General features: G+C 35.8%; 1 protein-coding gene and 2 long non-coding RNA genes across 4 annotated transcripts; 2 read left to right on the top strand and 1 right to left on the bottom strand.

Annotated features, from left to right (window-relative positions):
• The first annotated feature begins 1,464 nt into the window (after nucleotides 1-1,464).
• On the top strand, nucleotides 1,465-4,025 carry LOC113499047. Its single transcript, XM_026879378.1, has 4 exons — nucleotides 1,465-2,400; nucleotides 2,765-2,810; nucleotides 2,929-3,058; nucleotides 3,980-4,025. The coding sequence occupies exons 1-4, from the start codon at nucleotides 2,317-2,319 to the stop codon at nucleotides 4,023-4,025; spliced, it is 306 nt and encodes a 101-aa protein (XP_026735179.1). The 5' UTR covers nucleotides 1,465-2,316.
• Nucleotides 4,026-4,054: 29 nt separating this feature from the next.
• LOC113499048 lies at nucleotides 4,055-4,789 on the bottom strand. Its single transcript, XR_003401060.1, has 2 exons — nucleotides 4,392-4,789; nucleotides 4,055-4,281 (listed from the first exon to the last, which is right to left on the bottom strand). It is a non-coding gene; the product is annotated as an uncharacterized LOC113499048 (long non-coding RNA).
• Nucleotides 4,790-7,641: 2,852 nt separating this feature from the next.
• Nucleotides 7,642-9,479, top strand: LOC113498954. 2 transcript variants are annotated; one of them, XR_003401053.1, is made up of 4 exons: nucleotides 7,642-7,986; nucleotides 8,551-8,616; nucleotides 8,922-8,987; nucleotides 9,355-9,479. It is a non-coding gene; the product is annotated as an uncharacterized LOC113498954 (long non-coding RNA). The 2 variants fall into 2 exon arrangements; XR_003401052.1 differs by lacking the exon at nucleotides 9,355-9,479 and having other exon boundaries at nucleotides 8,922-9,203.
• Nucleotides 9,480-17,115: the final 7,636 nt, after the last annotated feature.

Here is a 17,115-nt window from a genome sequence, read left to right as displayed (position 1 = left end):
ACATTTCCGTTAAAAATCATTATAGCGAGTCAACCTTAAAAGAAAGACATGAAATCGCTGACTTTCTTTTAAAATGTTATAAGACTACAATTCCGTTATACTTTTAGGGATTATTGTTTTACATTTTTTGCGTAACTCTAAGACTTAGTGATAATTTCTGCCCGTTTTTTTTCTCTTTTGATGATATCCTTCAGATTTATGTTCCTTCAAAAGAATGTAGCTTTATATAGGTGAAAGCAAAAGACGTTAAAAAGCCTACGAAGATAACAAAAGTCCAAACTTACCCTCTTGACGATACCTATTTAGTAAAATAAATGGTATAGATATTTTCAAAAAGTCGAACGTAGACGAAGTGTGGCAAAGTTGAATTTAGGACGAACAATTAAAATGTTTTAATAAACATTCACTGTGCCTGAACGTTCTAAACTTACTTATCATGAAACTAGCGTACGTAAGTGTATTATATTTCACTTCGACGCTACCTTACACGGCGGGAAATTAGATTCTTGTAGAGAGACTAAACTTCTTATTAAACGGTTGATGTACAAGCTGATGACACAGCTCAACCTCTGACGTGACACAACCTTAAAAAAATATTTGGTGGACTAGTTCGTCATGAGCAAGACTAACCTTCCTTCCCTTCACTCTGCAGCAAGTTTTATTTACCTTCTTATATTGACATGAGTTAGAAAAGACACACCTGGATGAAAACCAATTTAATTCAATTGCTGGACATAGGCCTCCCGTGAAGTTAAATCACATCACCCGATTCTCCGCCTCATTCAGTCCATGCGAGCTACCTTTTTTAAGGCATCAGTCGGTTGGGAGCGTCCTACACTGCGTCTTTCGACTACTTACCGTCTCCACTCAAGGTCTCGTCGGCTCCAGCAGCCCTCGGTCCTTCGACAGACATGGCCAGGCTACTGGCACTATAGCCGTGATCACTCAAACCGTGATTAATCTGTAACCTGAATGGGTCGATATCTATATAATATTCTTTACCCAATTCACAATACTTAGTAAAGAGAAGATTTGAAGACGGAAAATAGATAAATAGACATAGGTGTGTACGTGAGTTTCATGTATGGGAGTTTTAACTGAAACAACAAGCTTCACAGCTTTTCAAAGCATGTCTTTAAACCATTTCATATTTTGGTATTAACCTGTACCTGATAATATTGACTGCACGGATAGCCGAGTGGATGAAGTCACCACGTTGAACCGACTATGTCGCATCCCCGCATCAAGTTTTTGTGTGATCTACTAATGCTTTTCCTGAGTTTGGATGTCTTTGTGCTTGTGACTTGAATGTTAGTGAAACTCCCTGCGATATAAGGATTAAATTCCTTACTGCAGGAGTAGTTTAAAAAAGCCCTTAATGTCTGTCCATACAATGAGATACTCGTCCAAACAGTAACGGAAGTAGATTAAGTGAATCGAAGCTCATAAAGGGAGGTGCGGCGAGATTACGACTACGAATAGCTGATGACTAACGTTTCTAAGTAATTAAAGTTGTGATGTGCTGAAAGACAATCCAACTAAAGAATCTAAACGGTGACAAACAACCACTATGGCCTCATTCGATTTTAAATGGGAGATCGAGAATTAAGTCGACACAACCCGCACATATGCATGTGTAGGTATTGTTGGATGTTACTGTGCTTACTATTTTACGATATGGGTAAGGTTTATAGCAGTGATAGCCGCATGGTTTGACGAAGACCTACCAAGACCATGGTCGCAGGTTTGCATCAGTTTCTTTTTGAATTCAACACTGTGTTACTGTGTAACACGCACATGAAAAGCAATAATTGAAAAATCGAGAGGAAACAGCACAACTGAGGTTTTTTCAGTATCTTAAGGTACATCAGAAGCGAGTGACTTTAACTCTGACACCAGGTAAACTAACATTAACTAGCAAAGAAAGAAAGGGATATTATGTAATCAAATCAATCTATAATTCTTCTTTTTCAATTTAAAAATAAACACATTATTTTTGCTTTTTCTTAGAGTAAAAGTCTAGAGTCGTTCTTTACAAAAGATTGGTAAATATGGTTGTAAGTGGGAAGTTGGGATGGCCACTGACTTAAGACATACGAATCTGTTATTATAAGTATAGTCGCAAGTGTACTCGTTAATTTAATAAGCAAAATCTGGTAATAACCGTAAAATGTTCCACCTTTAGCTGTGAAAACGGTAAGATTTGTCATAGTTTCTTACTAACTGATTACGTTAAAATTCTATGTATATATAAATGAGTTTATTTCTGCTACGATATTCACAATAGTGTTTGCTATTTGTTTCAAAGCCGCTAGAATGAAGGGCCTGACTATCGCAATCGCTGTGACTATCTTTAGTCTAGTAGAGTGTACGCCAATTAAATTTAATACTCCGCCGCCGGTAAGTCTGTCTTTACATCTCTATAACTCCACGGGCCTATCTAAGATTATACGTTTATGGCGCAGAGAGGTGTCTCGTTGCCGCAAATAGGTATTTTAGGCAAAGCGGAAGGAGTGGTTGGATGATTGCCCGACCGACAAAACGCACTATCACTCCCATGCCTATCACACGGGCGACATTTAGCTAGTTAGATGTTTGTACTGAACCTAAGGCGGAGCGCTAGGGTTTCTGATATTTCTATCATCTGACACATTCTACCAATGACATTTCGTATCGATTCGAATGCACTTGCCGGGCAGACTGGCTGTTTTATTTACATTGTTTATTTTAGCTGCTTTTTATATGGTGGGTATTTTTTTGACAGATTTTTTACGAATACGATGACGAAGGCGACGAACCCAAGAAGCCAGGTAAACTGATTTAATAAGCTCAAAATGTCAAATTATTTCACTATGAACTTCCATGTTTAATTTTTAGCAACAAATGTAATAGGCAGTATATAATGTTGTTTCTTTTTTAATTCCGTAGATGAAAACACTCTTTGGTATCAACAATATCCGAAACCGGGAGAGCATCCCTTCGATGAAATAGACTTGTCATCGATGCCTGGACTTGATGGCCAGCATAGAAGACAGATGCTCAACTCCCACATAAAAACGTAATTACATTGTTTGCATGTTCTGAGCTCGGGTGTCTTTATGCATGTGATTATAAATCATATGAAATCTTTTGCGCCAGAGGAACCAAAACCTTGGTGCAGCAGTGACTGCACGGATAGCCGAGTGGTTGAGGTCACCAAGCCAAACCCACTATGCGCGTCGTGTCGCGGGTTCGATCCCCGCGTAAATCAAGCATTTGTGTGATCTGAGTGTGGGTGTCATTGTGCATGTGATTTGTAAGTCTGTGAAACCCCCCGCGACACAAGGATTCAATTCCTTAGGGCGAGAGTCGTTTTAAAAAAAAAGAAAAAAAATGTGGTCTTTTTATTGAATAAGCTAAGAAAAAAACAATTTGCAAAAAAACACTCATTAAATTTATGATTGTACTAACGTTGCCTTATATTTCTCGTATACTATCTAGCTATCACCGTTGACGAGATACAACCTGGTGACCTCATCCAACATATGAATCGGTACAGACGTGCATGTGTAGCAATACATACGTGATGCAAACGCGCGTGTGTTTCGATACATACGCGCTGGCATTTTGCGTTTCTAGGCGAAACCACGTCATCATGCAAGATAGCGTCTGTCGAGACCGCATTGATTGTTTGCGCTTTGTTATTAATTTTAAAAAAGGATTAAGAAAAATCAACACAGGCCCTAAGTGTTGCGAGTCCGACTCTCGCTAGACCCTTTTCCTATGGCACCCTCAAAATACGGTTTTTAATTGTCTTATAATACCCATACTATACTAAAGGCCGATTTTTCAATCGCCAGATAACTTTTATTCGACGAACATGTTTGACGTTTTGACAGCTTTCGCATAGAAAATATGTCAAACAGCCATATTTATTCCTCAGATAAAAGTTATCAGACGATTGAAAAATCGGGCCTAAGACACATTTTTTTTGTTGCAGGATCTGGTCGGGAAAAATACCATATAGGAACCAAGGTTTATTGTGATGTAATGTTCTAAATAAATCAATAATTTATCTTATAAAATCGTTTATAATAAAGACGTTTCAAATTGAATACTTGTTTCTTTATAAAACATGTTCATTTTATCACTAAAACACTGGTATTATAATTTAACTACTCGACTAATTGAGAATTCGAGAAATTAATGATTGAATTAATTACTAACTACTTAATAAAAAGGGATAATTATAAGATCCCTGTTGTTCTGGCCCGCGCTATGGTCTACTCTCAGTGCATCAAACTAAAACAATCAAAGGTATTTAACATGGCAGCGGTCACTTTGGGCTTTCAAAAGCAAGTAAATAGACGCTTAATGTTAAATTTAAAGTTTTAACTTAAATATGATTTTACCTGAGATGTGGAGCTTCTTTTGAGTACGATAAAGTAAGTATATGTACCAATTTTAGTCGCGTTGAGTACGAATGGTTAAGGAATAAATAAATTTCACGAATGTTATCTTACTTTCCTTATCATTGTGTTATCAACAAGAATCCGGAACGAATATAATAAGCATTGTGGTTCATTGTAAAAAAATTCTAGAGATTAACGTCGCTAGTCTGGCGACAGAGAATAGAAGACTTAGTAAAATCGACTTTTACACATACTTTTTTTTAAAACTGCCTTGCTAACTATTGATTATAATTCGAAGAACTTACAATAAAATGAAGACCGTCCTTTTTGATTAATCCACTCTAAACGTCCGGCGTACATTACGGGATCAAAAATTTCTCACTGAATTTAATTAATTCTCATTTTAGTGATAGGTTCACCGGACTACGTGTGAAACTAGGGGTACCCTTGGGTTCAATACTCGGCCCATTTTTGTTTTTCGTTTATACTTACCATTCTTGTTAAAAGGCATGTGTGACGTTGTGCTGTTTGCAGACGACATTTCTTTAATATTTACAGTAAACAGAAATAGAAATGACTTCAACGAAGTATTTGGTGCACTCACTTGGGTTACACATTGGTTTTCAGTTAACAATTTAGTTTTAAATGCCAAAAAAAAACAAATGTACCAAATGATGGCAAATATTGAGAATCTTGAGCTAAATATTGTTACAGAGTAGTAGTAGAGTTTACATACTAATGTTTCATGCCGGACGCAATCGAATGCCTTTGAAAGGTCACAGAACACCCCAATAGTATTCTGAGAGCTATCCTCAGCTTTGGAGACGTGTTTCAGTAAAGCTACACCGGCGTCGGTGGTCGAACGTCCCTTTGTAAACCCGTATTGCGCGCTATGTAAGAGGGTCTTGCGATTAAAATAATGTAGGAGTTCTTTTAATATCAATTTTACAAAAATCTTGCTGAACGCAGGTAAAATGCAAATAAATATATGAATATGAATACGAATATGAAAAAATTGTCCAACCGTAACTTCTACTATCTGTTTTAAATAACGGTATGACTTTACTGTGCTTCAAGTCCGCGAAGTCACCTACGTCCACGCATATATAAAAGACTAGCTGTCGCCCGCGACTTCGTCCCCGTGGGTAGAAGATAATAATATGTCAGTTATGATTTATACCTGCCCTGTTTTTTTCACATTTTCCATTGTATCTTCGCTCCTATTAGTCGCAGCGTGATGGTTTATAGCCTAAAGCCTTCCTCGATGAATGATCTATTCAACACAAAAATATTTTTTCCATTTGGACCAGTAGTTCCTGAGATTAGCGCGTTCAAACAAACAAACAAACAAACTCTTCAGCTTTATATATTAAGTAGAGAAGTATAGATAACAGCTCAAGAGGGTGCTACAATATTTATTATGTTACAAAGGAGTTTTACAGAGAAGCCCCAAAGATCTTCGGTTTTCTTTTGACTAAGGCCCGATTTTTCAATCGTCAGATAACTTTTATTTGAGGAATAAATATGGCCGTTTGATATATTTTCTATACAAAAGCTGTCAAAATGTCAAACGTATTCGTCGAATAAAAGTTATCTGGCGATTGAAAAATCGGCCCTTAGTGATTTAAAAGCATTGGTTCTATCTAATGGGGTCCCAAAGTCGAAACTGAAAGTAGAATCACAACTGGTCACACAATATATAACGTAATAAGTTTTCTGCGGGAATATCCGCGAAAAAGTTATTGAAAATAACGGCGATTTTATTAGCTTCAGTAACTAATTCGTTGTTTCATAATATCTCTAAGCTATTGTCTCGTTTCGTAGCCTTAACAGTTTCTCGATTAATTATATTACACGTGGCTTTTAATTTATTTCAAGAGTTTGAGTCTTTTACCTATCAGTCTAGGAACTCTACATTTTTTTCTTATTATCCCACTGCAGTTCTAAGACCTCCCGCAGATGCTTTCCACTCTGTCCGGTCTATTGCTTTTCGCTTCCATTTTTTGTGGTTTGTATCCAGTTCACCAGTTTCCAGTTAACAAATTGCAATGGATAAAAACGCAAGTGTATTTGCCCAGACAATAATTGTAATTGAAGCAATCGATTAATTAGAACAATCTAGTAAGTAACCATAAAAATTTTCATCATTAGCTATGGAAACAAAATCATAACATTTGTCATACTTTATTAGTTACTGATTAAGATTAATATAAATTAGCCTCTTCGTGCCAGAGGAGTCACAACCGTGCTTTGCTCTATTAGTTGTACATACATTCGCAATCATGAAGGGTTATATGATCGTGGTTCTTGTCATCGCAGCACTCGCAGCACAAGTCAACTGCCACCTCCTGCACGCGGTAAGTAAGACCCCATCAACAAGAGTCTTCATTTTTCTATTCCTTCTTTTACAAAATTAATGCCTTCTCTTACGAAAGTGAGTGCTGCAATATTAATACTTTGTACTTTACTGAATCAAGTAATTTCATTTTCAGAAAAAAATCAAGGAAGCTCTGAAGAAAGCCAAGGGTAAGAAGAGTCCTTCTTTAATAATGTTATTTATTTAACTTCCCTTGTATTTTCAGCGTTGTTTCAAACTACATATTTAAGTGGACAAAATGTTAACACGCTAACAGTAAGAAACCAGCCTACGAGTGACTCACGGCTGGGCACAGGCTTCTTACCTTGTGACAAGGTTTTAGTGTTGATCAGTACGCTAGCTCACCGCGCTTTGGCTTGTTCCTATCTTATTGGTGTTTACTAATAATTAAGAAAATATACATAGTTTTGAAAACCATGGTAGAGGTACGAGGAACAAATCCGCACATAGAAACGCAAAGCCACCCCGATAAATTTCTATTGCTAATAGTCACACACTAATAAGTATTGTATAGGTTATAAAATTATATGTACAAAAACATAATGTTTTTTTTCGTTTCAGACCTAAAACCCGAACCTATTAAAAGGTGAGATAAACGTTCAGAAGTTCATTATAATCATTCCTAAGTACCTGAAATATCAAAATCGTGAGAAAGAGTTGACGCTACACACCGTGAAGCTATCTCTGTCTTCTATAACTGCAGTGGTCGTGCTATTTCAGTTCATTATTGTCTATAGTACCTGTATTATTAATGGACACTCATATCTATGCTTTACTTGAGTTGGATATGCTTGTTCGTGGTAGCTTAATTTGCAGCTCGCATTCGACCGCTGTCGATTTTCCAAAGTCGACTTGTCCAAATAAAGCATTAAGCGTGCGGAATTAAACTAAAAAGAGGTTACAGCTGTTATAGACGATAGACGTTGTGTATTGATCATCTTTTTTCCACAAACAAATTGGTCTTACCTTCTTCAACTGGGAGTAGTATGTTCATTTGTAATGACAGTAGCCAAATTGTTTCAGCTTGAACGCTACCGCCGAGGAACTAACTGCTGAGGCTCTAACCAAAGAGGCTCTGACCTCCGAAGATTTTACGTCTGAAGATTTTACTTCCGAAGATTTTACCTCCGAGGCTTTCACCTCCGAAAATTTTACCTCCGAGGATCAAAAAACCGACGATCTTGACCTGGCTAAAAAACTTGAAGAATTACTAAAAAAGTGAGTCATTATGCTGGGGTCCTGCCATCGGTAAGCCTGTTGCATTTGTAAAAAAAGGAGAAGACTGGTCTACTTCTGTCTTCTACAACTGCAACAATCTTACTTAAAGGTTTTGACTGCACAGATGGCCGAGTGGTTGAGGTCACCACGCCAAACTTACACGCAACGTGTCGCGGGTTCGATCCCCGCTTGTCCTGTGTTTGGTTGTCCTTGTATATGCGACTCGAATGGTTGTGAGACCCACCGTGACACAAGGATAGTGTTGTATGGTGTATGATAGTGATAGGCCTTGCTTTGTTTGTACAGAAACCAAGATTTGTATACAAACATACATTATTAAATGATGTAACGGTTTACTCACGCGTATTTATCGGGGTAGCCCGACTAGTTTCGGACCCAACCGGAGTCCTTAATCATGAGCAGACGCGGCGGGATCGCGCCGCGTCTGCTCTGGGTCCGAAACTAAAACATTTAATAATGAATCAGTCTCACGATAGTTATTATAAAAAAAAACATACATTATCCAAATACTTGTTTGTTTTACTATAAAAAATATAATTGCAGGTTGAAAGATGCCAAAACTAAACTGGACCTTGACTGGAAGACATTATCTAAGGAATTACTTAAAATGTGAGTCAAAGTACAGAAGTTTTACTACCACTACTTAAGTACGGCTGTTGGAAGCCCTGTGTAATTTATTATTTTTGCATGGATAACTTCTTAGTAGAGTAAACCTGAAGCTTTATTCAGATATAAATAAATTTTAATATACTTCCATATAACTGTTCCACTCTGATAACTTGTTAATGAGATAACTTATTACTTATGTCGAGAGTCTTAAAGTAATAAGTAATAATACTAACAATATATTAAATAGGAACAAAATTTATTTAACAGTTCTACTCCTTCGCAATACTATTTAAACATTGTTACAGGTTAAAAGATGCCGCAAAGGATCTGAATCTGGACTGGCTAAAACTACTAGAGGAATTACTAAAGAAGTGAGTCAAATAACAAAAAACCTGTAATCACCAAATAAAGAACGACGTACTACGTTAAACTTATTCCAAACTAGCTGTCCGGCGAAAAACGTACCGCCTAACAGTTGATGATAACAATGCAGCACATGCATTTTGTTGTTAATTCCTCATTTCTTTATCGTTTAAAAATTCCCCGGACTTAAATAAAATTAGACTAAAATAAGCAAAATCCGTTCAGCCGTTCTCGAGTTTTAGCGAGACTAACGAACAACAATTCATTGATATATGTATATAAGAAGATTTAAATTAGTTTTCTATTCCTTTATAAGCATAGAGAAAGTATTGAATCGCTATGCACCTTTGTAATACCATAATCAATATTTTTCAGATTGAAACCCATCTTAGGTAACTAAAGACCAAGCTCTTCTAGAAACAACATGTCATCTTTACTGGACTTGACAAGAGCGGCGACATTGGAAACTACACCATACCCTAAAAAATATATTATTAAACATTGCAATGAAAATTAACTAGTTTTTCATTTTCTCGAATAAAACATCAAAAATATCCTACGAGATCATTCAGCGCATAAGTTACCACTTAGATAACTTACACTCAATATAAATCACGATCCGCGATCAAAATCCATCAAAATTAAATGATCTCGCAAGATCAGACAATAGACCAACAAACATTCTATTATTTGACGTTTGACGTTATGATAACGACCCAAAGACGTTAAGATCAATGGCTTAATAACATAAATCCCACTGAAAACCAAGACTTTTGGTCAATTACATATATCAGTCAGTCGTCAGTTATAGTATAGACGGTGAAGTAAAGAATTACTACAAAGTTTTTTTAAAGCTCGTAGTTCGTAGTTTTTATATTTACATTGGTTACGCATCGGTTTTACTCAAGAGATATGGGCACAGAGGTAATCATTGAAATGCCTCTTTATCTTAGTCCAACTTATAAATCGAGTTAATTTATAAAACTTATAAATTAACTCGATCACATATCAACTTGCACAAAGGAACGGACGGCACAATCCAACCAGGACACTCGTGAATCTCAACCTCTATAGTAAAACCTCTTTACTTTAGTATAGAATTTAAGAACTAATATTTTTTAGAACTAATAATTGTCATTCATTCATAGGCTATTATAAATATAGATTCAGAATCGGAGCCCTGTGCGTCATCTTGAAATTCTCATTCCCGGGTGATTCTCCAGAAAAAATAACACAAATTAACATCGTCATTATCCTCACCAACTGGTATAAGTAACTGTAGTACTAAATTGTTTAAATTTTTAAGTCATCTATTAGTAGCCTGAGTACTTTACGAACTTGGATAAAAATAATATAGATTACATCAATCTGCAGTATCAAAAGTGTGGTGAGGACGATGACGTTTTTAACTTGTTTTACTTTTTTCCGGAGAATCACCCTCCCATCCTTTACTACTTTATCATTATAATAAAACTGTTGGGTTGAATTGTTGATTGCAAGAATGCGTTGATTGCTCATACTCATGCAATTTATCTACAGTACTCTGAAAACTGGAAGGAAAACAAGGCAATAACGTGACATGATTTTTTTAGAGATCCCAAACATGATTTACGAACGTATTCCAGATTCCTTTATTATCAAATAAATATGAAACGCGAGTCTTGACAAATTGCTAGATTACGAGTATTATCTATACTTATTACTTTATTTTTTATTCGTTTATGGTAAACTCATTTTCAATACGCCATAATAACAGACTGAAAAGGCTTACTCTTGTATTTTAGATTTCATATGTTTAGAAATAAATACTTTTACTGACTCGCTTTTGAGATGCCAGAGATGTACGAAATGATATTTATAAACAATTGAAATGAATGTTTTTAAAACCTCCGAATATAATATTGTTTATAGTTGATCAACACGACAAAATAACGGTTCACAACCCAAGCTACTTAATATGCATCTTAAATTCAAAGTTGTTTCAAAAGACTGGCGATATGATCTTTCGCTATCAATCATAAATTCAACGGATAGATTGGATTTAGGCCCGCATAAATAAAGTCGACAAATTGCCAAGCTCTCGAGTTTACTAAACTTTATTTAACAATACATGAGCCTCCAACTTTCAATGGAAATGTCGAATGCAAACGCGAAAATTAGAAGTGAAGCGACACGAGTAGTCTCAAGATATGGCTCGATATAAACGGATAAATTTAATTGGTTTTTGATTATAAAACTACGAAGTATTTTTGCTTAGCGATAAGTTTAATGCCCACTATTACATTATTTCGGTACATGGGTTTTGTTTATGAGTTAATTTGATTGTTTACGTTACATGTCATCCTCTTCAAGTATTCGGTTAACACTCAAGAAATTAGACACGTGTAAGATAGCGTCAAAAAGCAGAATTTCGAATTTGAAAACAAACCATTCTTTTTTACAATCATTCTTACTTTCTACAAGCTTTCATAACTAACCTAGTTGTAGGAATATGTTTCTAATTCCTGAAAACTCGAAATCAATTGAAATTAAATCAAAATTAATTTATTAAATATAGGCTACTAAGTTGCAATTTAAATGCGTCACGAAAGAAAACAAATGGACTTACAATTGAACCTTAACCGTTTCCTAAGTTCTCTATCGGTGCAGAATAAAAGGTGCAACAAACTCAACAACAGCTTAAAAACAAAAAAGTCTTAAACGAATTTCACAATGACGTTTATTCTGATAGTTAATGTTACCACCAATTTCTGTTATACTATGTGCCCAGTTCAGTTACTACTCCGGTATTTCTACCGGGAATAACTGTTGTTCCTTGCGCAAACGTTTTGCACTTTCTATTACCCACGTTTGCTCTGAAAAGTGCTTTTTGTTTTGAGCCAATATGAATCACTAAAATACACTTACTCGAAAGTTGCATTGTTTGGAAAACCTTTTTGATTCCGTAAGTCTTTGTATAAAATACATGGTACAAAACATTCTGGTTCTCTTAAGTTTCCTTGACATGTTTTGTTGTTATATATTTCTAGCTAAGTATTTTTTATCGCAACTGAGTAGGCCATGGCCTTTCTTGAATGTTCAAGGTTTTCCCATTAAATAGTCATAAAGCTATATGCCATTTTTTTATTTATTTAATTTAAAACATTACATAGTTGGTGATTCAATACAATAGCCCACAAAACCAGTTCAGCATCCCTCCAGACAGATTAACTTTTACATTAAATATTGGTATGGATCTGATCAGATTTTACAATTAATGCATAAAGCTAAATTTGAAATGAAAAGAAACTAGAAGAATATATCATAACTTTTACATTCCCCAAATACAATTAGTTTATTCGAACTCTGACTGTCAAACTCTGACTACCCTGAGAAGAAATGTCGATACAATCAATCTCTAAAGTCAAAATAATTGTCTTTAAGAGCTGTGTAAACAAATACATTTATTTATTTTATAAGGCACCTTGTATGTGCTATCTAGGAGACAAGCGAGGAGCTGTGCCGCCGTTCTATTCTTAACAAGCACATTACGCGCATGGATAGACATTTGTGCCAGCGTCACCTGCATCCTTCACCTTTTTTTGTAACTTTATCCTTCTTACTATAATCAGACAAAAAAGCAATGTAAGATAACAAGATTTGTCGTTTTTTTGGGCTAAATGCTTCGAAAAGATAATTCAAACAAACCTAAAGTCGGTGTTATAACTATAAGCGGAGAAGGCAATCTTCTAGTTCTTCCAAAAGATTAGCTTTATGTTCTAATACGTATTGCATTATCAATATAGTACGAGTTCATATAAAATTTTATCTTAATTAGAAACCCGGTAAGGGACCAAAGAGTAGCAATATTTGATTGCAGACGGAGAATGGGACAGGAGAAACTAAATATTTCTGGAAAAACCTTATCTTATATGAGTTCAAGGGATGAATAGAAAACTCAGGGAGTTTTCGGGAGTTGCATGCGTTTGCCTACATAAAAATTCTTTAACACAATTAGTTAATGAATCTTAAGAATTTTAATGTAATCTTTATATTTTGTCTTGTTAAACATCTAAATCTTAATAAAAAGTCTGTTTCTATTCACCCCTAAAATATCTCTATTCACCCCGTTTTACCGCAGTTGTAATTGCATTTGTGGTAGCAATTGTTTACGAAATGTTACTCCATGCATTCCTATTCCTCTAGAAAAATGTATACATGAGATGATTTTTAATAATGAGATGACTTTTATTAAATCCAAACTATCCAGAAAACGATATTACAAAATATCAGATTATTTAAATGATAAAAATGCTTGGGATTGAACTGCTCGCTTATACAGCTATCATTGTTTGTGTAAATAATTATTGACATGTTTTGTGTTTTTGCATATAATCTTATACAGTTGTGATATTTTTTGTGCTTTTGCGTGAATTTATTTTTGCTAATATTAATTATTATTTAATTTAATAATATGCAACTCATTTGCGTTTTTTTTTAATCTTTTTTAAAACATTTGTCTGGACTTTAAAAGAGACCCCGACCCCTGAGTTTGTTTCGACATTTCTTCTCAGGGTAGTCAGCTAGGAAATGTCGGCTCCATCGTTTTAAAAAAAGACGTAAAAGTGATAAAATATCCTATTTGCAAAATAAAATCATTTCATTTCATTTCGTTCCAAGGAGAAAAAATAGTAGTTTTTCATAATAAACGAAGGAATGTAATGTACTTAGTTAATAACCAGTAATCTGATTCGATTCGCTAATATTTCACACTCCAAACGTTATCAGTAAATGAAAATCTTAATCTTAGATGTAATGTACTAATCGCGACATTTCTCTATTAATAGGCAATAGAGCTAGGTATTATATAACAACAATTCTCGCTTTTTTGTAGCTGTTATGGTTGAGCAGACTTGTACGGATAACAAGTCCCATATTGGCAGGTTGAATATGAAATAAACTAAGTTATATAGAGATGATAGCCGTTTTATTTGATTAAACTTGAGTGTGCATAAATTAGCATTACATCAGTCCTTAATAAAATGTTAATCGAAAGGCCTATCAGTCTGATTGGATGTTTGAAAAAAACTTTAGTCAGTTAATTTGTTTTTCTTTATAATAATAACCACGCATAAAAAAAGACGCGGCAGAAAAGAAGCAGAAATTTCAACGTAGAGAGGAACGTGGATTTCAAACGATAAATAGTTCAATTAGGATAAAGTTTTGTTTATAAGTTCTTACTTTTTTAATAACAATACTCTCCGGCTCGCCATTGGTTTGCGTTTGGGTGTACAATGTGTCGCATCTCATCTTTGCCAATGCGGTGAAAGAGTCGATTGCCTTGGTCATCATGGCCTGTCCTGCGGCAGGAGCGCGGGGCGTATACCGCGTCATGCAAATATTAATGACATCATTCGTCGTGCTCTTGTCACTGCTGGTGTACCTGCCGTTTTAGAACCCAATGGTTTGGTACGCAACGATGGTAAGAGACCTGACGGAATGTCATTGCTGCCTTGGAAATTGGGTCGGCCTTTGGTGTGGGACGCGACATGCGTCGACACCCTCGCGCCATCCCATGTTCTAAGTTCAGCGGTCTCGCCGGGCGCTGCTGCTGGAGCCGCGGAAGCCCTAAAACGGCGGAAATATAATAACCTTGTTGGTAATTATATTTTTGAGCCGTTTGGGGTCGAAACGTTCGGGACATGGGGACCAGGTGCACGAGTTCTTTATAAAGAACTCGCAAAGCGTTTGGTCGACTCTACACGTGATCAGAAGGCTGGTCTATATTTTGCCCAAAGAATTAGCATTGCCATACAACGTGGCAATGCAGCCAGCCTTCTGGGCACGTTTCCCGACTTTGGCAGGGATTTTTTTTTTTTTTTTTTTTTAATTTATTTAAGAACTTTGTCGCTTGGCGACAACACCGTTCTAATTGTTACAAGGAGCTTAAATCTACGACACAAAAATAAAATAAAAAAGAACAAATACCTACGACACGAAAATAAAAAATAAAAAAAACAACAATTAACTTCTACCTAACGCCCTGTCCAATATCTTATATAAAGTTTTTGACTCTTCGGAGAATGGACAAGCCAAAACACTATTTACAAAGCCCACACAGCAACCAAAGTTATTTCGCCTATAGGCTTCACCCCGGACACATTCCACCAAGATGTGTTGCACATCCTCTACTGTGCCACAGTCAGGACAGTTGGGCGACGGGACCTTTTTCATGAGGTGTGCAAACTTTCTCGATGGAACATGTCCAGAACGAAGCCTAAGGGCAGTCGTCACTATTCTCCTGGTAACCAGATCGGAGTCAAACCACGGAAAGGAAGATATCCGTGGATTAACAGTCCGATACCAAATGCCCTTATATTTAGAGCGGTCCTCGAAGTATTCCTGCCATAAACGTAAACATGCTAATCTAAGGGTAGCAAAAAAATCAGAATATAGCGGAAGAATATTCAAAAGAATACCTTCCGTTATAGCTTGTTTTGCCAAAAAATCAACCTCCTCATTGCCCCTCACACAAACATGCGACGGAATCCACTGTAGCCGGATTTCGATAAAAGGCTGCAGATCCAAAATTAACTTATAAATATCATACGCTACAGGTAAACCACCAGCATGCGATGTATGGCGAAGCAAATGCTGCAAGGCACTCTTAGAATCAGTCAGAATGACCACCTTACTAAGCTGACAGGATTTAATGTATGAAAGAGCTTCCGCTATTGCAACTAATTCAATATGCATTATCGAAACATTTGAACTAATTTTGAATTTAGCACCAATTCTGACCATTGAATCTAAAAATGCCGCGCCACCTATAGACTGCTCCTTAGATCCATCAGTAAAAATTTTGTAAAAATCAGAATAATTATTATTTATAAAAGACACACAAATACTGTTTAGATGATATTGATTATAACTACGCTTAGGACGATCTATGGCAGGAATACTTGGGTGGATTACATCTAGTAAGTCTATATTACTTACCCAAGTATCTAAGGAAAACATTTGGACTTGGTTACTAGAATAAACATAAATATCACGATAATGTGATACAAAGGAGGATGTAAGTAAAGGTGGTTTTTTATTCGCCCAGTAACTAGACTGACAGTGTGCAGTAAGGTCATTTATAATACAAATAGTTTTGTTATTAGTCACTGATTTAGTCTTTAGAACAAACTTTGATGCTAGGTACCTACGGCGAATAAATAAAGGCGGGATACACAATTCACTTTCCATAACATGTATGGGGGTACTTCGTATAAATCCACCAACAACGCGTAACAACTGATTTTGTATCTTGTCCAACTTACTCAAATTACTATTACTAGAATTATCATACAAAAAACTACCGTAATCAATTCTGCTACGGATAATAGAAATATATAATCGCCTTAAATGCTTTTGATGGAGCCCCCACCCTGGACCAGCTAACACTTTGAAGATATTAACATACTGAAGAATCTTTTGCACTGTTTCATTAATATGTTTACCCCATTTTAAAGACCTATCTAACCACATGCCTAAATACTTGACATGATCAACAAGGCCAATTCTTTGATTGTTTATTGAAAGACTAATATTTTCCGTGAATCGACCTTTTTTAAAAACACAAACTTTAGTTTTTGTAGGTGAAATAGAAAGGCCCAAATCATTAACGAGATTATTAAATACGACTAATGCTGACTGCAATTCATTTGCAGCTGAATGAATATTTCCATTAGACGAATACAATACAAAGTCATCTGCATATTGGGAAATATTAACATTATGAGAAGTTTTGCATATTTTAATCGTAAGTATATTAAATAAAAGCGGAGATAAGGGATCGCCTTGAGCTAAGCCACGATCAGTAGACCGACATAATTCACCCGCATAGGTAGAGACTTTTAAATTTCGTTGCCCAAGAAACGACCACAAATAGGTGCAAAATTTTGAACCAGCTCCCATTTCATCCAAAATACGAAGTAAACAAGATACATCGACGTTGTTATAAGCACCATCGATGTCAATAAAACTAGCAACTGTACTCATATTTTTAGAAAACCCGAGCTGTATGTGAGACACAAGCCTAACCAAATTATCAAGGCAGGACTGCCCTTTACGAAAACCCACAACATCATCTGAAAACATACGGTTTTTCTC

This window comes from Trichoplusia ni, chromosome 11 (assembly GCF_003590095.1).
Source record: "Trichoplusia ni isolate ovarian cell line Hi5 chromosome 11, tn1, whole genome shotgun sequence".
Lineage (NCBI taxonomy): Eukaryota > Metazoa > Arthropoda > Insecta > Lepidoptera > Noctuidae > Trichoplusia > Trichoplusia ni.
The sequence above is the reverse complement of the archived record's forward strand: the minus strand, read 5'-3'. Positions and strand labels throughout refer to the sequence as shown.